Genomic DNA, 22,182 nt, shown 5'->3' on the forward strand with positions numbered 1-22,182 from the left:
AAAACTGCAGTTTTACCAAAACTCTCTTAAAAAAATCATAATTACTTAGCTACTGACGGTCACCAGCCGTATATTTGCCTTTGCTGCTCTATAAAATTTAGAAAATTAATTACTAGAATTAAAATAAGCACATACCTGCATCTGCTGTTTCCCATACACAGGTAACGACGTACTGTAGTTGTGTATAAATTATAACTGGCAAAGGTGACAGCTTCGCTACCAGGTAAATTTGTTTGTTTACTAATATTCTGGTTTCTGAGCGTGGGCAGTTCCTTTACCTTTATCGCATTTTACCCTCTATTAATAAGGCTAAAAACGTGATTTAATAGCCTATATATTATGCTAGACTATTTATAATAATCTAGAATTTATTTAACCTAGTCATGCTGTCATATATAAATATATATACAGCTGTGTTAAAAACGTTTATGCATTTGATTTTTTTTTTAGATTGCCCCCGAGGGGGCTAGTTTATTGGGCACCCTCTTACATCCTGTGCAAGATGAAGCGCAAATGCGTTTACAGCGCCCATCTGGGAAGCATGCTGAGTTCATGCTTGCCTTTATGACTCATGCATTAAGGGCGTAAAAGCCTGAAGGGTCATGGGTTTTGTCAGCAAGTTACATAAAGTGACAGAATGATGAGTGTGTGGGGGGAAATTTCCCGGTACAATTTATCTGTTTATGGTAAAGCGTGGCAGGTCCCTAATACATCTTTCTTTATCTATCCTCGACCTTGGGCTCGAACCCAGGAGGTACTGTAGAGTGGCCTGCACACTCTCGGCTACAGTGGGCCTATACCAGTTAAAATGTAATTTTAGGAATAATACGATGCTGAATTATGTCTAACAACCTCAAAAATTATTAAATTGGTCTTGACAATCGTTTCAGAATCATTAATAGAACAATCAGCTGTTAGTGCACAAATCCTTGATATAATTCCAACAAATATTGTTTTATCTAAAACCCTCAGCCATGACACATTCTTATCTTATCCTCTTCGAGCTTTACAGTAAGGGAAGTGGAAGGCAGTAGAGAGAAGTACTGTCTATATTGTCTACAATGGCCAGAGTCTAGACAAGCATGAATAACTGTACCAGGACTGCACTCTAGCGAAGTGACAAGTTTGCCAACTCAAATTATGTGAAAATGAATTTGCCAATTTTATAACTTTGAACATCAGACGTCCCAAACACATCATATCCAGGCTCAACCCTCACATTAGTTTTAGTATTGTTCTGTGTATCTGTATTTGGAATGTGAACCCTTATTTTACATTGCAAAAAGCTAGCTTTATGCTACCTTATAGTAACAGCTGAAAGACATTTGTATTCTAAAAATATCACAAGGCTTTTTTTGTTTCTGTTCTACAATATATAGTAAAGTACTTTTCTCTGTTTTTTTATTTCAAACATGAATGCCTTTATATCGGTGTTGTTTGTAAAAATTCTTCTCAAAGTAAAATATAGTCCTACATTTCTGCTTGCTCATTCAATCCTGTGGAATTCGTTGTTGACTTTTGTTGTCTGGATACAGCTGAGGCCGATCGCTGATTATTTTCCAGCTGAAGTGGCCGACTGGTATAAAAATGGTTGCGGATCTCTGGTTTACATGAAGACCGGGACATTTAACCATGAGTGGGCGTCACCATCACCCGTGTACCTTGACGTTCTTAATGTGTACACATGCACACACACATACATACTGATACACACACTTACAATATCACACAGTAAATTCTATATGATCAATGATATATAGCGACGTGAATATGTTAAGCACAAGCTCACTCCGCTGGTTACCATGGAAACATAGACAAGCTACCCTCACGCGCCCCGGGCTTTTAGTTACCTGCGTTGCCAACAGATTACGTTGATCGGAGCTCAGTGGCTCACGTTTGCTTTATCGGTAAATGTAGACGCTTTCCCGTCTTTCTTATTATAGTCCTTGGAATAAAACAGCAAAATTTTGAAAATACATCTTTTTTTTATTCGTTACCCATGTAATACTAAATCGTTCTTTATGATGTTGCACCCTCCATAGGTGGCGCGTTTTAAGGGGATATCCTGGGTTATGCCTTGCACACCCTAAATTAACTCTGCTATGAAGTAGTTCTTGAATTTAAAGAAGGAAAAATGATGGCAATCAGTGTCGGTCTCTTAGTATACTGAGATCGGTGTTTAGCGAGGTGGGTCATCACACCTGAAGGAGCCAAAGATACTCTCAATATAAGAAATAGTCCTTCAATAACAAAACAATTAAAACAAATCTCATTACTGCTAATTAACTTCTACGGACAGACACAAGAAGCTGCTCATGCCAAGAGTGTTACTGTCACCTGGGTACAATCTCATAATCAGATCTGGATTTATTGACCCAGCGCTGTCAGAGGAAGACAATGTTCGTCTTAAAAATTGTTTCCTGACTTTTATCAGATAAAGACAAACAACATGTTGTATTAAAAAAATCATTATTTTAAAATGTCTTAAATATTAATTATTTACAAATTATAACATGCTAATTACTCTAGTTCTTAGATTTTTGTTAATTGTGGTAATTATTGTGGTAATGAATAATCAGCAATTTACAATACCCGCACAACTTAACATTTTATACAGCAAAATATTATATTCACTGGAAACAGCTTAACATGCTACTGTATCTAACACTTAAATTGTCGTTGATCTAAGAAAGTTCAGCTACCAGGGCTAATTTCATTATTTGATCTCTGCTAATCGTAATTTTAAACCTTTTTGTATTTCAACTTTATAATAACAAACATACAATTGTATTTCAGGGAATCTAATGATTGTATCCTACTGTATTCCTCAATGTTTACAGAACGTCTCTGTTATGGTTCAGGATCTCTTGCTCTCATCTTCACTGCACATGTTAACACCAAGAATCTCGGCCGACTTATCTATATTAGGACATTTCTTACACACTGAGGTATGTACAGTACCTCTCTGCCATATGACACTATCGAAATCTCCCAGTCAGTATTCCTCCCAAGGCTCTAGACACACCGGCTTACACCTGACACTTTCTTCAAGGGTTTGGGAGTATGACTGTATCTTGTTGGGTTAAAAAGGTTCTTTGGTTTGGTCTCAGTTTACCTGAATTCTTCCCAAGTTTGTCGTTAGTTGTCTAATATAATTAACCTTGTATTCAGGTGCAACTCGAGTTCCTCCTCCTTAGAAGCTGGTCATTTGTTGATACAGTTTGTTAATTACTTAATCTTGTGTTCACTTTGTAAGGTTATAAGTAGTTGACACAGATCTAGAAAAGGGCGTGGAAGCCTCCGAAGACCCTGAACTAGAGACTGAGCCTATAGACTAGGCTCGAATTCCACTGTTTATGTGATGCGTTGAGGCAGATGTATGCCGAGTTCTCTTAAGCCTCCCAAACAGGGTTCCAGGTTAGGATCTCTATCTCTAAACATGTGATATTGTGATGTAGTTCCACACATCACCGTCCGAACAACAGTCATAAGAGCTCACAAGTTCCTAAAGCTTTTGAATCTAAGTTGAGTTTCAGATTTTTCAGGCCTCTGAGGAGTAGAGGCCCTCATCATGGGAAGTGTCCAGGGGGTGGTGTTCGGGGGTGGTGCTGCCGGTCTGTTGGGAGAAGCCTGAGGTGAGGGCTGCTGCTAGCTTCTGCCTGGCTATGTCTGCCTCCTTCTGCGTCTGCATCAACCGGGCGTTGTAGTAACTGGTCTCCTCCTCCACCGCCCGTAGCGACTTCTCCAGGGCCTTCCATTCTCGCGTCTCTCTATAACAACATACAGGAGGGTCAGCGGTCAAGGATTCACGGTACAACAATAACATAAGGAGACAGGATAACAGTATATAAGAACTTGATGTATAAATCAGTTTATGAGTAAACACAGTTGTAAAAGAAGATTGATACAATTATAACAAACTGTGTAAGTAAATTGTCCTCGTGTGATACCAAATAGTACCAGAATCACACCAATGTCTATTGTAGAAGGTAGTGTAGAAATGAAATCATCAACCACCACCAATACTACCCCCACCACTACCGTTACTACCACCACAACCACCATCACCACCACTACTACCATTACTACAGCCACTACTACCCCCATCAACACCACTACTACTACTACCACAACTATAATCCCCCCCCCCCCACCACCACCATTGTAGCTTACTTAATAGACCTGACGGAGGAGTTGTCGATCTGAGCCATACTGGCCTGGAGGTTCCATGCCCTTTCCTCCAACAGTGAGAGTCGCTCCTGGATCCTGGCAGCTGCTACCTCCCTGCTCAACAGTCGACGCTTGGCCAAGAATGCATTGCTGATATTGGCCAGCACCGACTGTTCCGCCTCCTGCAGCAGCCGAGACGAGGGAGAGAGAAGAGTATTAGGAGTGTGGTGACCGTCAGTGATGTATTTCTTCAGGAGGATTTTCTTAGTGAGGCAGATGAAGATGTTTGGGGAGGTGTATGAAAGCAGTTATAAGAAAAAGTAATATTCTGATTTTATACAGTTATTTATACAAAGAAAAACAAACCCTCCAACAGAGATAGTGAACTCTCCATAAAGCGGAATTTTCTCCAAACATTCCGTTACATAGGGGTTTCATAACGAACACTTGATATAAAGAACTTTCCTCTCCAAGTAGTCCGTAAAATAGAGGTTTCATTGTATATACATTTAAACAAGCAAGAGAGACAGACAGACAGACGAGAATCTGAATATAATCTTTTTTTATATATACTGTATGTGTGTGTGGAGGGAGGAGGGGGGTGGAAGGATTAAGAAAAAGGTTACGAAATCCTAATAATTTTCCATAAATATAATCTTTACAGTCATTGTCAAATCATTTCTTAAATTTGTCTTATTAATCACACGAAAGAATATTGCTAAAAGACCCACTACGAAGACTGAGAAGCTCTAGGGCAGGGGTTCTTAACATGGGGTCCATGGATGGGCTTCAGGGGGTCCGTGAAGGTCAGATAAAAATTTGTTATTTATCTTCAAGCCAAACAACAACCACCTTCTCATTGAAATGAACTTTTGAGCAGAATTAAAGTTTTGTTTTGTTTAATTTGCACAGGATGATTGTATTTCATTTTTGTATGGAGTGGCCATTAATGTTTGCATAAAAAAGTGTGAAACATAATTCTTTGTTAAGATTGTTTACTTTATTCATACTTTGTGTATGTCATACACTGTATGAGGCAATGAATTTTCAATAAAATAAAGAATATTCATTACATGCAAAGTTGTGTTTATGTGCTTATGTGCATTTTTCTAGGGAGGTCCATAGCTTTCACCAGATTCCCAAAGGGGTCCGTGACTCAAAAAAGGTTAAGAATCACTGCTCTAGGGAATGACAAAGCACATTAAGAACAACACAACATGCAATAATAATCAATAATACATGAACATTGAGCCAGTTGTTAAAGGCAATATTGTCAGGCCTTAAAATTTATACAGGTTACATGCGTCCAAGGTAGAGACAGGTGAAAGCAGAGATAATAAAAATGATAAATATAAAAATGCCAGAAACACAGACGAGTTACTTCACACACACACCAAAAAATAGTTCATCACTGGATGCATTTAAACTGTGTATGTAAATAAGAGACATCCCTCATGCACTTAAAACATTCACAAGTCAAGTCAGTACAAGCGGGCACTACCTTAAACTCATCTCAAAGTACATTATAGTTCACTTGATGTTTGTGATGGTATAAGTCAAAGTCAGACGAGAAGGAAGTGGAGGAGGAGGAGAAAGAAACATGAGAATCAGTAAAGCGAAAGAATGAGACAAAAAAATACATCAAATCAGTTAAAAATAATGCAAGATAAGTCAGTTAACAGGAAGCAAGACATTCATTCAGTCAAGGCAACAACAAGAGACTCAGGTAGGAGAGAGTAACACAACATTTCATACAGAGAAAACAGATCAAAGCTTAAGCTGATGAAAATAGAAATTGAAAAGAAAGTGAGAGAGAGAGAGAGAGAGAGAGCACAAACTACCACCTTCACCGCTGGTTGGTCCTTGGTCGACACAGTTCCGTTGTCTTTCCAACACTGGCAGGAAGGTGAGTCCTGTGAAGCGCAAGACCAGCAGGTAATTAAAAGTGTTCAGGTGGTGGGGACAAGACCAGCGTGCGGGAGGAGGGCGTCGCTACACAGGCTAATGAAAGTAAACAGGAAGATACACCCCTCATACACACTGTACAAACACACTCATAAACATTACAAGTATTAACATTCATATAAATTACTCTCCACATACACCCATATACATCACTGCCCAGATACATTCCTATAAATTACTACATATATACATTTATGTTAATTACAAGCCACTACACCCACATAAGCTATTGTTTAATACATACATACACATTAGCTACAAGTAAATTGGCCTATATAAATTAAATTCCAGATACACCAGCTTAAATTTCTGTTAAAAATCATTCATATAAATTGGCAACAAGATACACACATTTAGATAACTGTACAACAGAAGCTAATTATTCTATTTGCATTATAAGGCAATAGCTAGTGTATGTGTGTGTGTGTGTGTGTGTTCATTATATATCAAAACCACAAATCTATACCAGAAATTAGACAAACTACAATGATCATTACACATAAAACTAACACAGTAATCAAAACCACAGTTGTTATATGTACAAAACTGATCATTATGAAACGAAGGTGTAATGTCACCTCAGATGAACCAGGTGTTGCTACACAAACATTGACACTTTACCTGGGCGATGTAAGGTCCTCGCCAACATATGACGACATCACCGCTGCTGAGTGAGGAAGATGGATGGGAAGAATCAGTTGAAAATGACTGAGTTAGAGTCATCCTCTCAGCCACTGAACTAATACCTGATGGACGAGAGTTCATCAACCGACTTGTGAGAATCCTCGGTTCAGGAGAGGATTCTGGAGTATACGGCTCCTGTAGGATGTTTGATGTCTTCCTGAACGGGGACTTGATGGGGGACGATGGTTCCTCGGTCGACTCCACAGACGAGGTGTGGAAGCAAAAAGGACTGTCAGTTCTATCTGTTTCAAAGTTCTTCCTCAGATCTCTGACTGGCGGAAGTCTAAGTGACTCCCGCTGTGACTGAGGCTCAGTCTTTAAGTCACTTTCGTCTCCTTGTAGTTCTTGACTGCTGTTTAAGTCGTCACTCGGCAATAATGACTTTCTCCCGCCCCTTCTCACAGTAGAGCGGCGAGACATGGCGCCTTCCAGTGAACGCTTCTTCTTCACAGTGCCTCGTGAAGACCTCTTGCGTGAGATGGGCGTCTTGGTAGTGAGTCTCCCACCCTTGTTCTCGCCACTCACTGAGCACAGTAACTCAAACTTCTCTCTCGTAGCTGCGACTGACCAGGTAACACTCGGGACTTCCTCGGCATCATCTTTCACAGGTGTGGCCGGGGTCTCGTTGTCGCTGGAGTCGTCCTCATACCATCGCTCTTTATCAGGAGTTAGGCGCTGCTTCTTTATACCACTGAGACTTGTAGGTCTAGCCATTTTGTTCGTCTTCTCAATTATTTCAATGGCTCGTGGTTGCGTGAGGTGATGCAGACGAGGAGATAAAGTTGGAGAAGGTGAAGCCCTGGACTCATTCATAGGTTGCGACACAGATACAATGAGACTTGTTTGGCTTCCTGATCCGCGGGTCAAGATTTTGTCTCGAGTAATACGATTCCCTGAAGGATTAGCTTGATCCCAGGAGCCAGTCTGTGGAATGATCTCACTGCCATACCTCTGCATTCCATGAGCAGCAGCAGCAGCAGCCGCGACACCCCCTTGACACTCAACTGATGTTCTCAGAGAAGACTCACTTGAACTCATGATCCGACTCGACTCATTGAGCTTTTTGGGGTAATTTTGGCGGTTTGAAGGATACCCAGGAAGTTTATTAACCATGAGGAAGTTATCAGTAGTATCCGTACCAGCATCACTTGGCTGTGGACTGAATTTTCCTTGACCAGAGAGCCGGCGAAGAGGTGGATGACTCTTTTTACCTTCGTCAGTCTTCCTCTGTGTACGTGTCTCCATTTTCTGTTGTTTATATTTGGCTTCAGCGTCGTCCTTCCTTCTTTCACCTTGAGAAAACTGTTGAATTTTCTTTTGTATTTCAGACTCTTTCTTCCTCTTTCCTTCTCTCTCCACCGTCTTCTCTTTATTGGTGTCTCTCTCTTCCTCTTTCTGTTTATCGGTTATTCCATTCAGGTTCTGGTCGGAGGAGAAGCTGTGTAAACTGTCGACAAGATCATTATCTTTCTTGACTGTGGTATCGAGGGCTGGGGTGATGTTTGTAGCTTCTTGGACCTTGGTAACTGATTTCTCCTCCATAGCAGCCCCTTCAGAGTAATCATTATCCACTACCTCCTCTTCCTTCTCTTTTTTGGATTCTTCCTTTTGGGAGTTCGTTCCTTCTTCTCTTTCTTCCTCTTGCTTTGGCTCTTCTTCCTCTTTTTCACTTTCTCTGTGAGGTGATGGGTAGAGGGTGAGGTTGTTGCGCTGGTCCTCCTGGGTGACTTTGATTACTTCGTCAGAGAGTGTGTGGATCCAACGCATCATCTCCTCCCGTGACGTTAACTGTGGAAGACCAACACTCTTACACACTAAACTCAAACCAAGAAAAAAAAAAGATGTTTAGCTGCATTTTTAATCATAACAAAGACACAGGTTTACGACACTATCACAACTTGGTAATTTTATACGGACGTTTAACTTGTGCTTAATGTTATGACTAAAATATTGATTGTAATAATTATCTGATGAAAGTTTAGTTATCGTCTGTGTTTGTGTGATGTCTTTTGTTTTATGAATAAATAATTACTAAGGATCACAGGTAACATACAGACGTCTTCAGCAATAATTATGTTTAGATTTCATACACAATATTTTTTTTCTTCAGATACTAAGACCAATACTGTTAAATGTCTAGTGTAGATAATCAAAACTTAGTTAACGGTACTGAATACTATCTGGCAGCTCTCTCTCTCTCTCTCTCTAAAGACATAAGCATAATTACTCCACCACTCACCTTAATCACCATCATAACACGGGTGGCGCGGTTGAGGGAGAGGGCGTGTTGGTGCACGCCTCCCAACACAGGGGTGACTGAGAGAGCCATCAAACTAATCTTGGAGGAAGGGGTGGAGGCGTGGGGAAGGAACGCCAGCACATGACCGTCCCTCACCTCCACACGTCGGGCACTAACCTTCCCGCCGATGCTACCGCTTATTTCAACCTGACCTGCGATGGATATGGGATATATAGTGACCAAAGGGAGATGATGGACATGGTGAGGTGATATATACAAAGAGATAGACATTGGATATGGTAAGATGGGGGGATTTGGTAGTGTTATATACTTAGTTGGATATGGGTAATATATCTCTCATTGATGTTAAGGGTTGGATATGAAGAAATGGTGACAAGGGAATTTAATGGAGGGAGAAGTTGTGCTGAATATAATGGGAAATTAATTCAAAATGGTTGTAAATGGGGGGAAATACAAGTTACATCTCTATCTACAAATTATGATTGAAAATATACTTAAAATTACCTGTAATATTATAGACGTGTTTTCCTAATAACATTTGATGCTGTGAAGGATCAAAGGAAGTTATAAGGTCAACCTGACGTTCACAAGTCTTCCTCTGATGTGATAAATTGTAATTAATATTTTGCTGGGCCATATTTTTTTTCTGATAAAATATAAAAGTTCTCTGGATGTAGATATTGGTATAGGAGTGTGTGTGTGTGTGTGTGTGTGTGTGTGTGTGTGTGTGTGTGTGTGTGTGTGTGTGTGTGTGTGTAAGAGGGTAACATGACAGTACTCACCATTGATGATAAGTGGAGCGGTTAGGTCTACTGTCGGCTGCCGCTTGAGGGCGGTAGGTGAAGTGTCTGAAGCCTTCCTCTTGCTGTTGGCGTCGTCCTTGGCTGGCAGCTGGGAATCGCTCTTCTTACTGGACGTTCCTGAGAAGATAGACGAGAAGATCCCCTTCTTCTTGGTCGGGGAAGACGAGTTGGAGAAGTCCGTCGTCTTCTTCTTGGTCGATGATGTGACTGTTGAAGAATCTGTTGACTTCTTCTTACTTGGTGATCCTGGTGTTGTTGTTTCTGTCAGTTTCTTGTCAGTCTTGCCTGGTGTCGTAGTTCCCGTTGATTCTTTTTTAGACTTATGAACTCCAACAGCTTTAAGCAATCCCTCTTTTCTTTTTTTATTACTGCTGGAGTCAGGTTTTTTCCTCGTGGTAGAAGTTGGGGAACCTTCGCCTGTATCTGTGACTGGAGACTCTGTGGTAGACAGGTCTAAGGATGGCGGCTCAATCGTATCTACGTCGAGGTTGAACTGTACCTTTTTAACACTTCCAGAACCAGAATTTACTGAACCTCTGTCTTTCTTCTTGATGATGGAGTTAACTCTCTTCACAGGCGTAGTCTCATCTGAAGGGAAATCGACATCGTTTTCCTCTTCGACATGACCATTTTCTTTGATGATATTTTCAGGGCTGACTAAAGGAGTATCTTGGCTCTCCTCCCTTTTGGTGTTTTTCTCATTCTCTTCACTCATCGGCGGCTCAGTTTGCAGTTCTTCTTGGGAATTGTTATTCATCTCATTATAAAGCAGTTCGAACTTGTCATCACTATCGCTTAATGTCTCATCACTAGCGGATTTCTGACCCGGATTATCCTTCCCCTTGTCATCTTGTTCCTGTATTTCGTCATATTTAGTTTCTTTGTCATTGTTCCCCACAACACTTTCTTCCTTGTCACTTCCATTCTCAGGTTCTTCGAAAGGTGTGGGAGAGTCACTGGAGGGAGAGTCAAGATGAGGGCTGTGAGCGTTCTTAAGATACGTTTCATGAGAGTCAATGTCTTGGGATACATCCCCTGTGTGGGTGGCCAGGGACAAACCTCTCTCAAGCTTCATCTTACTTAATAAATGTGTGTAATTGTCTTCGAAAGGTTCTTGTACTCGTTCTTCTTCTTCTTCTTCTTCTTTGTTTACTGTTTCATCGGGTGATCGATCTCTCTTTGGTAAACTAAGAGACTCGCTGTTCTCTTCACAATCTGTACGTTTAGCATTAACTTTTGATTCACTGTCCACGTTTTCATCCGAGTCACTGGTCACTTGGTCGAATCCTTCACCTTCTTCAGAGTTTTCACAATAAACTCTGTTCCTGGTCTCCACTAACACCTTCTCTTCGTCGCTTATCTCCTCCCCGAAGGCATCCAGGCAAGGACCATCCACAACCTCAATAGACTTTTTGGATTCTCGTTCTTCGCCAGGCAGTTCCTCCTCCTTGTCACCACTGAAAGACGACTGATGTTCCTCCGCTTCATCAAACTCAGACTGGGTTTGTGACTCAGTTGACGGTCTTCGGTCAGCGGGGCCAGCACGAGGGGGTTTAGGGAGGGGATTAACCTTACCATCTGAGTTCTGGTTGGCTACTAAGACATTAGAGGATGACGCTGAAGAATTGGAAGCCCCTGATGGTCCGCTACTGTTGCTGTAGGTGAGGTTCGTACTGTCTTTAACCGCTACGTCATCTCCTTCACTAACTGACAGGTTGACGTTTGAGGAGTAAAGAGGATTACTCACCACTCCTGTATTCAAGTCGTATATGGATTCATTTATCTCTTCCAGTTCATCGTCTTCTGTTTTATTCTTACTTAACGTAAGATCTTCATCGTCACTTTCCGAGACCTCCTTCCTCTCGTCACTTCCCAAAGACGTCCTTGTGTCACTCAAGTCTCGATTCTCTTCCAGAACCATTTTTTGCTCTTTTAACTCTCTCTTTCTCTCTTCCTCTTCTTCGTGTTCCTCCTCCTGATGTTTCCTCAAGTTCTTCAGGAGCATAATGGCGTCCAGACCAGTCACTGTCGCTCCAGAGGACGATAGAGCCTGAGGGAGAGTTTAAGTTACTACAAGACCCAGGTAACTAAGACACTCAGGTATGACACTCAGATACATTACAGGTATATAATAACGTTGTAGTTAAACCTGCACCTTTAATATTAGCAGTACCTGTATCTGTAACCATACATGTACACTTGTACTTGTATCTCTACCTGTTAAAGACCCTGTACTTTTACACCTGTACTTGAAACTGTACCTGTAAGTGTGTTGTTAATGTGTTTAAGAAGGATAAAGGGCAGAGAGAGAGAGAGAGAGTACAGCCACGGAAAGAGAGATGGTAGAGATAGGAGAAGAGACAGTGGAGACAAAGTGGATGAATCAATGAGAAAAATAAACGAACAATAACAAGATAATATGATAAATAAGATAGAAAAGGAGATAAGAGAAGAAACACACAGGAGAAGAGAGAGGGAAAGATGTTTCATTACGTCCACAGGTAAAGAAGGAGAGAGATAATTAATTCCCATGTGAGACGCGCCAACAAGTGTGTCGATATACTCGTAGTAGCAACAGGTGTTCCTTGGGTCGATAGCTGTGTGGTGATCAATACTTCCAACTATGGTTAGGTTAGATTAAGTTTATGTTATGGACGATTGTAAACAAAGACGTCCCAATGAAATCTCTTATATCCGAATATCATTGAAATTACTTAAGAATTAAAGTTTCAAGTCTAATTCACATTACATCTCCCCTCCCCTCCCTCCCCCCTGTCAATTTACTCCCCACTGCAACAGGAGTGATGGGCTTCTGATGGTCTCTCTCCCTACCGCCACCAGAGACGACAGTACAGTACTCATAAGGGTTCTTTATACTACTGTTTCTGCCACTACTACCGAACGAACACCACTGCTAATGCATCTAGGACAAGGGCGATGCTGTTTGTGGTCATAGTACCTTGCCAGACAGACAGACAGACAGACGTTACCTGGATCATCCTGGCCTGCTCGTAAGTGGTGTTAAAGGAGAAGGTGAGCTTGTAGGCGGGTGGGCGTGCGATGACCAGGATATGCCGCCCATCGTCTCTCGAGGAGTCGCTGCCCCGCCCAATATGCACGTCCGCCCCGCCCACCGCCCACCCACCCACACTGCCTCCATCACCCTGAAGAAAAGAGATAGTGAAAAGATGGTGTGTGTGTGTGTGTGTGTGTGTGTGTGTGTGTGTGTGTGTGTGTGTGTGTGTGTGTGTGTTTATCTGATCATGAAGTGACAGTGAAAATGACAACGTGTGACAGTGACGGGATGGCAGTGACCAGATGAAAGTGACACAAACTCCGCCAGTGTTGTATAAGAGCGAGACGGTATCCACACCTCGAGGCTTCAGTGAAATCTTAAGAGTGTTGACCTTGGCAGAGTCGTTGGAATGTTTGTCCTGGTTCTTGTATGTATACACTCATACATAGAGTATACACATTGGACTACAACTGTCTATTTCTGTATTTTGGTGAGTATACAGTATATGTACGATTATATGAACATATTCTGAAGAGGCATTTATACTTATCCCTGTGCTATCATATACTGTATATACTGATGTCTGTATACAACTTAATTTATGTATGTATATGTATTTGATTGTATGACACCCTAAACATACCTCTACATTCTGTTCTGTATACATAACATACACATCAGTTTATTGAAATTAGGAGTCAAATACATACAACCCCCTCCCCCCCCTCCCCAACCTCTAACTGTGGTAGGGGGTGAGGAGGCGCGGGTATGGTGGAGGATGGAAGGATTGTGTGGTTGTTCAGTGGTTGACAAAAGGATCTCAGAGCTTGTCCTACAGATCCGGTTTCTTCACTGGAGATAATAATGTCATAGAAATACACTTTTTAAGAGCTTTAAGATGTCGTAAGAATGTTGTATGTTTGTTTATGTATGTTTATGTATATTTTTGTTTTACATAAATACGTGTGAAATTATATGTTGGTATGACAGTATTAAATAAATGTTCGTATTCTCATTGAAAGGTTAATAGAGAACACACACACACACACACTTACCTTTGTCTTGTAGGCGTATAAGGTAGCACCATCTAGTACCAACACTCTCTTGGCCCAGGTACCTAATCGTTTCCTCTGCTCCACCTCCACAGACAGCTTGGCCCTCACCGCCACCACACTGTACTTCTCCAGACTGTAACAACATGAAGAGAAAGATGTTAGTCGATCTTATAATGGGTATTGGAGTGAATATATGTGTGATACTACGACTACTTCTGCTGCTACTATTACTATTACTACTAGTACTACTTAAATAACAGTACGATACCTAAAAAAACTCCTCAATGACGCACCATAGAAGAAAAAAATCACCGTTTGTTGTACAGTGAGATTTTCTTGATCAAATGAATTAAAATTAAAGCGTCAACATTCACACAGACACTCATGACCCTGAAGGATCCAAGGGCCAGAGGAAACAAAACGACTAAACAAACAAACGGACAGATTTAAACTATTGAGTTATCTGTTGTGGTGACGTCAGTGATAAGGATCTTCTATACTGAATGTTTTGTGGTGGAAAAATGGAACATAGTTTGAGTCTGATCTGCGTGTGTGTGTCGTAGGTCCCTGATCACACACACATGTCAACATGCTCGGTACAGTTGACAGTTGCAGTTTAGTGTTGCGGCAACCATGAGGCAAGCGACTTTTGCTATTGTCTGGTTATTTGCTACGTATCAGTACTATTAAAGGAACACGGAAGTCACTGTTTTGTGTGTGTGTGTGTGTGTGTGTGTGTGTGTGTGTCCTCCAGTTAAGGTCACTTATGAGCAACAATGGTCACTTGTTATGACCCACTGACCTGACGCCCGGGGCATCATAAAAAAAGCTGATGCCTTTATCTCTGTCTGTCATGTTATAATTTTTCTACAATTGAGTCAATAGGCGAGGTCAGAAATAAAAATGCAAATAGTTAACTAGCACACACACACACACACACACACACACACACACACACACACACACACACACACACAATGTAGTTCGTATTTATAAGGATATATTTCTCATTAGTAAATAACACCAAAAACTTACGTCAAGAGTTTTTTCGTCTTCATGTTGGTAGTTAGAAAAGACAACGAATAACCTTCACTTTCCCCTACTCCTCACTCTCCTACACAAAGATAGTTCGTGTCTGCTGAGAGGCGAAGCTTTCCTGTAACCTCACATTTTTTGTCAATTTTCACTATGACAAAAATATACAAAAATGTTCACATTTCACTTACTTTCTTGTAATCATTTTCCTATTAGTCTCATTTTCCATCATATTCTTCTTGACTTTCTAGTTTAACTCATCTTCAATTATATATACAGTATATACATCTGCTATGTATATATTTTCCATGTGTTAATTAACATACATACAGACTTAAGTTCACATTATAGTTAAACTTTGTTTTGTTTTCTTCTCAATTCATTCCTCAGGTTTGTGTATAAGTTACGTCTCTTGGTTAAATTCTCTGATTCTCTGTATTTTTTTAAAGAGAGAAATAAGATAATCACTTTCTTCAATGACAATTTTATATACGTTTTCTTTCATTTACAATGAAAATAACTTGCTGTTGTATGTTACAGATCAATAAAGTAAAAAGCATATATACTTTCTTGAAGAATTGTGTCATTACTTACAAACATCCACTACACGACCCGTATTATCCTTATGTCTTTATACACACCAACACGTGCACCCCGGATATAACGTCATCAGGTGCACAAGTGTCTCACCTTTCCCACCCACACCTGTTATACACCTGTTGTAATAGATATCGGTCTCTGTTTCCTCCTCCTCCACCCTTCCCACGAGACCTTGGAAGGGGAGTAATGATATCAGGTGTCACTAGCTGTATTAATGATGGTATTTGTAGAGTTACCTGTGTGATAGTTTGCAGAGAGAGAGAGAGAGAGAGAGAGAGAGAGAGAGAGAGAGAGATTCACACCGAAAAACACACAGGCAGACAGAGAATCACAATACGACAGACAAAGGAAACAGACACAGACACACACACAGACACACACACACACACACACACAGTCAAACAAAGTGACACCATTACGCATCACAGGAAAAGGAGTGTTGAAGCTCCTCTTTACAATTAACTAAAACAGATGTGTGACAATATCCACTTCATCTCTTCACGTAAAAACACAAAAAAAAACCAGTTCGTCATCCTCTCGGTCTTCCCGCTTCCTCCAAATCTGATAGTAAAGGAACATCAAACGTTTAGATCTACAGACGAGAGAAAACGTCTTCTTTTTTAGAATGACAATAACATGACACTTAAGAACGAATTTCAAAAACAAGTAAAGGATGAACGAGTTATCTAGAACGATAAACTAAACTAGAAAATATACAATGAATCTACGTTGTTACAATTGACGATCTGAAAGTACTAATAGAATAAACACGGGTAAAAAACAAGTTCTTAAGTAAACAGTATTGATTATTTTGTCTTGACGGGTGAGACGGACAACACCCAAGCAGTAATGAAGACGAAGGCGGATGAATTAAGTAGTTTTAATAATGAATATGCTGTCAGGTGAGGTTTTCCCTGGTGTGTGTGTGTGTGTCTTAAGATAACAGTATCGTGTTTACGTTATCGCTACTGAAACGTCACCTCAAGAGTAACAGGCAAGATATTAAATTCCCCCGTTGAAATCATATCCCAAAACATAAGGAAATGACTCAGTGTAACTTTGACCTTTGACCAAGTAGGACCTTCCACAGACCGAGTAATCTTAGAGTCTGTGACATTGAACCTCTTGTGACCTTGTAACCTAACCTAACCTTGTTGTTACGTACAGACGACAGGTCCTGGTCGGCTGTGCTAATAAAACGTAATTAGGACATACCGGGTGGGCACCGCTACCGCCCACTCTCACACCTGGCTTATTGGGTGCTCCAGCTGACTTCCACCCAGCCACCCTGCCTGCCTACCTGACTGTCACCCTGCCTACCTGTCAGTCATCTTGCCTATCTGTCACCCTGCCTGCCTGCTTGCCTGTCATCCTGCTGAAACTAGGAGAGAGAGAGAGAGAGAGAGAGAGAGAGAGAGAGAGAGAGAGAGAGAGAGAGAGAGAGAGAGAGAGACATACGCATCATCCCTACACTTGCCCTCCTCATTCCCTCTCATATCCTGCCTTTATACTGCTTCCCTTTTTAAGCCAGGTGGCCCAATGCACGTATCTATATGACTGTGACTCCTCTCCCCGTCTGTCTGTCTGTCTGTCTGTACGTTGTAATCATAGTGTGAGTGATGCAACATTCTGTCTAATAATTGAGATGGACAACACGGCTCAGCGTTTCAAAGCAAGAGGCAACATCAGTCAGTTGTATATTGCGTTAGTTTCAGTTGTTTACACGCATATACGAACACGCACACACACACACGCACACGGGGGAGAGGAGCACCAGTGAGGGAGGGAGGGACCACTTGTTGACACTATGAGGCAGCCACTTAAGTTGTTCTCTCTGTTGTTCGTCACGTGATGGCTGCTGTCTCTTATCTCCATGTTATCGTGTCGTGTGTTAATCCCTAAAGTCTCTCTCTCTCTCTCTCTTCTCTATCTATCGTTTTATTTCCACACACACAAACACACACATACACACACAAACACACACGTAGCTTTGGGGAAAAAATAACAAGATTCTCCCTACACACCCATTCAATTCCACTTAATATTTCCCCACCATAACTTTTCAATGGAACATAACAAAATTCCTGGAAATAAAACACTGTCAAATCTAATCTAAACGTAAGCTGACTTAACCCTTAACATAAACCAAACTAACCTAATCTACCTTACCTAACCCTTAACACAAACTAAATTAACCTAAACTAACCTAACCTAACCAAAGCTAATTTTAACCTAACCTAACTTTAACCAAACCAAACCTAACTAAAACAAATGGCTTTAGTAAAATAAATAAATAATTGAGTTTAGAGATATTCATTTGACTCCTAGTTTAACATTCACCTGACCTCACCTGACCTGACGTTTCAAATGTTTTACGCATCAAATTAAATTCTCTTATTTTTTTTGTATTTTTAGGTTTAATTTGATCTTTAAATGTATTGCCTTTTTCAAACCTCTCCTGTCTGATGTAAATGTCCTTATTATAATGAATTAGTCGAGTGATTAAGATATTTTAACAATTTATATTCGGACAAGTGTAAATGTAACCCACCTGTCGCGTCACACCTGTTAAATGTTTGGTCTCAGTTGTTTTACATTACATTAGCACCTGCGTCATGTCATACTGTCCACCTACTGTCATTGCCTTCACCAGTAGGTCTTGAAACTGGCCAGAGATAAGGGTAGCCATAGTATACTTTCAATCACTTTACAAAAAAAATGCCCCAATTTATCTGGCCCAAATTCTTCTGTTTACAGTAAGATGTTTTGATAAATTATTAACCCAATTCCTTCGTTTTTATCATTTCCATTATTTTTCTATCAGGTTAAATTCACTTATATTGATTGCTCACATCATCAAACGAAAAACTTATGCAGCGAGATAAAATTACTATACCAAATTATCCTCCGTGTGTATTCCAAACTATAAATTACCTGTACACTTATTATAAATCAACCACAGTCTTTCATATGCCCAGGTAGTTACCGTGGTTAACAGAGAGCCATCACCACCACCTTACGTATAAAAAAAAAAAACTCTCCCTAACTCGTTATACTTTTCAAATAACAAATTACCCGTCTGGTCGCTCCAAAATCCTACTCATTAACCACGGTAGTCACCCACGGATCTCTGGATACCATAAAGGCAAACACGGTTCACAGGGTCCGTGTGTGTGTAGCCCGGTTACTTCGTCCAAAACAATAAAGACACAATTGCCTGGCTTCCTGTCACGCGTGCGCATGCGTTGTGGAGGAGACTGGGTGAGTGCAGGTGTGGAGGGAGGGGGGTGAGGGGGTGAGGGAAGAACTGTTTGCACACATGCATTTCCGTAGGTACTGATTATGTGTGTATATATGCACGTATACATATATGCTCCTTGTATACATTTACAGTATATATCTGTGTTATGTATATATGCATGGATCGAAGTTTGTAAGTGATACAAGTAAATGAATGAATATAATCAAATACTGTGTGTATGACAATGATAGTAAACTAGCCTTTAAAGGGTGGGAAGATAGAATGGTGGAGGAGGGTGGCGAGCAGGGCCGTCTCTAGGAGGGTGCGGGGCCCGAGGCAACTCAGCCACTGCGGGGCCCCACCAACCCCATGGGACTGTCGCTATGGATGGTAAGGTCAGATTAACCAGTCAACAGGTAATGTGTCCGAGGTCACTGGGTCTGGTGCTGAGCCTCGGGCAGTCGCCCCTGTTCGCCCCCCCCTAAAGGACGGGCCTGATGGTGAGAGAGAGGATGGTGAGAGAGAGAGAGGATGGTGTGAGATAGAGAGAGAGAGGATGGTGTGAGAGAGAGAGAGGATGGTGAGAGAGAGAGAGAGAGAGCGAGAGAGAGGGATGGTGAAAGGAAGAGGATGGTGAGAGAGAGAGGAGAGGATGGTGTGTGAGAGAGAGAGGATGTGTGTGAGAGAGAGAGAGGTGGTACTGGTAGGGAAAAAGAAAGATAATGACAAGATGAGGGAAGCTAAATGTAATAGGAGTCATTCACACAGTGTGTATTCCACACCCACACAGCCTCACCCACACCACACAGCCTCATCCACACAGCCTCACCCCACACCCCCTACACACACACAACCCATCACCACACAGCCTCCCCCACCAGCCTCACCCCACCCCACAGCCTCACCCCACACCACACACAGCCTCATCCACCCCAACCTCCCACACAGCCTCACCCCCCAGCCTCCCCACACAGCCTCCACCCACACCACACAGCCTCATCCACACCCCACAACCTCATCCACACACAGCCTCACCCACACCCCACAGCCTCACCCCACACCACACAGCCCTCACCCACCACAACCTCATCCCACCCACAACCTCCCCACACCCCCAGCCTCACCCCACACCCCAGCCTCCCCACCCACACAGCCTCATCCACCCACAACCTCATCCACACACAACCTCACCCACCCCCAGCCTCACACCCCACAGCCTCATCCACCCCACAGCCTCATCCACCACACAGCCTCATCCACACCACACAGCCTCACCCACACCTGGCCTCACCACACCACCCACACCACACAACCTCATCCCACCCACAGCCTCACCCACCACCACCTCACCACACACACAACCTCATCCCAGCCTCATCCACCACACATTTATTCCAGATCAGCCAGAATCACCACTCACCGCCCAGTATACACTCACTGATGCATATGCTATCCCCCCCCACACCAATATCTATGTCAACACAAGCAGTCTCAAGGTATCAGTAAGCACATTATTCCATAGTTCTTATCTCTTATCAAGGAACTAATGCCTTCGAGAACAGGTATGGATATAGTTCAACTTTGTTCACCACTGTTCATGTCTAGACTAGGTTTGTTCTATGCTGGTGAGATACGTTTGAAGGTCTTATCACCGTGTTTCATCAAGACATCCCCCCCCCCTCCCGTGTGACTGGTTCACTTCTTAGAATCAAATAATCTTGTTGATCCTCTATTGAATTTCATAACTTGTTCCGTTTTTATAAGATAGGAATCATTACTACTCTTTCCAGATACAGTTTATACACAGGTTAGGTTAGGTTAGGTTAGGTTAGGTTAGGTTAGGTTAGGTTAGGTTAGGTTAGGCTGGGGATTTAAATAATTAATTAACATCAGGTAGAGTCTCACTTAACCTGATCATACGCACAGGTAAAATGAACCCCACTATACCTGTAATTAAGCCTTAGGTATTTTCTAGTTATCTATTAGTTACAGATGCGTCGTAAAAGGTAAAGTGCCATATGTGTTGATAAATAAACACACTCCTTCACTATTTTCCACACCAGACTAGTTAAAAGTTTGTCATTTAAACTCTGATCATTGTCTCATTATTTTGTATATTTTGTTTTTTACATTTCTGAGATATGGTAGATAAGATCGATTCTACCTGTTGTTTAATGCACTGTAGAAATAATGAATCACTGTTTTGTTGTATCATTTCGAGGAGAGAATCGTTTTTGTTCCTTATTTTCACTCATTTACGTCACAACACTTCATATTTATCGATCCATTTACATATGTTCACCGAGGGAAAGTAACGACATTGTTTCCAGGTAACTTAACATACTTCAGACTAGTTAAACAACACCTTTCGACGTTTATCTGTTTGGTATTTCCACTGAGGGGGGAGAGAGGGAGAGTGCCGGGGAGGGATGGAGGGAGCGTTAGGGACTGCCACATCACAACACGCAGGCACACACTACCACACTACCTCAAGCCGCTACTGCACACGAGCGAGCAGTGGTGAGTGCAGGCGGCTGGGCTAAGTAACGCTCAGCTGTGTCCCTCACCACTGTAGCCACACACCCTTCACCTTCATACCCCTCCAGCCACCAAACTAACTTGCACCTCCCATACCAACCAAGCCCCAACTCACAACCAAAATACAACCATTTCTTTTAGTCATTTTAATTCGTATTAATTCTCTCTTGTGGTGTGGTAAAATATTATAGATTTTTTCTTATTAATATTCATGATTAATTAAGTTGGATAAAATGTAAGTTTCCTTCGTCTTGGTAACACTGCATGGTGATAATGTGCCCCCCACCCTCTCCCCCAGTGTAAGTTGATTAGGGTAAAGACTGGGTGGAATTTGATGTAAAGCGTCTTACTATTACGTATGATAAGTTATTCTGAACTATTATTATTATTATTACTATTATTACTACTATTATTACTACTATTATTACTACTATTATTATTATTATTATTATTATTATTAATATTATTATTATCGTATATATTGAGACATACATACAGACACAAATACAAAAGGTACATTACATCAAACACTGCAGTCTCCAGTACACAACAACAACAACGCAATAAACACTAATGTCAGTTGTTTATACGCCTCAGTACCCGCTAAGACTACACCTCAGATTTCTGATATTAATTACTACCAATCAAGTGACTTTCCACCTGGACCGACGCGCCGCTATTGGTTAGTCTCGCAGGTGGGGCTTCCTGTCGTACCTGTGACGTAATTAGGTATATCTTCCCAGACTGGTCGACACGAATCCAGGTAAAAAAAGTCACAGGTAAAAAAGTCACAGGAAAAAAAGTCACAGGAAAAA

General features: G+C 41.5%; 1 protein-coding gene across 7 annotated transcripts; it reads right to left on the reverse strand.

The window, feature by feature from the left end:
- Nucleotides 1-1,965: 1,965 nt before the first annotated feature.
- Nucleotides 1,966-21,401, reverse strand: LOC121858591 (microtubule-associated protein futsch-like). 7 transcript variants are annotated; one of them, XM_042355088.1, is made up of 10 exons: nucleotides 21,318-21,401; nucleotides 14,989-15,421; nucleotides 13,954-14,086; nucleotides 12,873-13,046; nucleotides 9,862-11,932; nucleotides 9,059-9,270; nucleotides 6,757-8,607; nucleotides 6,015-6,083; nucleotides 4,174-4,352; nucleotides 1,966-3,770 (listed from the first exon to the last, which is right to left on the reverse strand). In XM_042355088.1, exons 2-10 carry the CDS (start codon nucleotides 15,009-15,011, stop codon nucleotides 3,542-3,544), a joined length of 4,941 nt encoding a protein of 1,646 aa, XP_042211022.1. In that variant the 5' UTR covers nucleotides 15,012-15,421; nucleotides 21,318-21,401; the 3' UTR covers nucleotides 1,966-3,541. The 7 variants fall into 7 exon arrangements, with proteins under 7 accessions (XP_042211022.1, XP_042211023.1, XP_042211021.1 ...); XM_042355089.1 differs by lacking the exon at nucleotides 21,318-21,401 and adding an exon at nucleotides 21,195-21,311; XM_042355087.1 differs by lacking the exon at nucleotides 21,318-21,401 and adding an exon at nucleotides 21,174-21,311.
- Nucleotides 21,402-22,182: the final 781 nt, after the last annotated feature.

Source organism: Homarus americanus, unplaced genomic scaffold, assembly GCF_018991925.1.
Source record: "Homarus americanus isolate GMGI-L3 unplaced genomic scaffold, GMGI_Hamer_2.0 scaffold74, whole genome shotgun sequence".
Lineage (NCBI taxonomy): Eukaryota > Metazoa > Arthropoda > Malacostraca > Decapoda > Nephropidae > Homarus > Homarus americanus.

Excerpts from the sequence above, each read along its gene's own strand:
- LOC121858591 (XM_042355088.1), bottom strand. The coding sequence starts at position 15,011 with ATGAAGACGAAAAAACTCTTGAC. Across the intron at positions 6,084-6,756 it reads GAGGACCTTACATCGCCCAG|GACTCACCTTCCTGCCAGTG; the intron begins GTAAAGTGTCAA and ends TGCGCTTCACAG. Across the intron at positions 3,771-4,173 it reads TCCTCCGTCAGGTCTATTAA|AGAGACGCGAGAATGGAAGG; the intron begins GTAAGCTACAAT and ends ATGTTGTTATAG.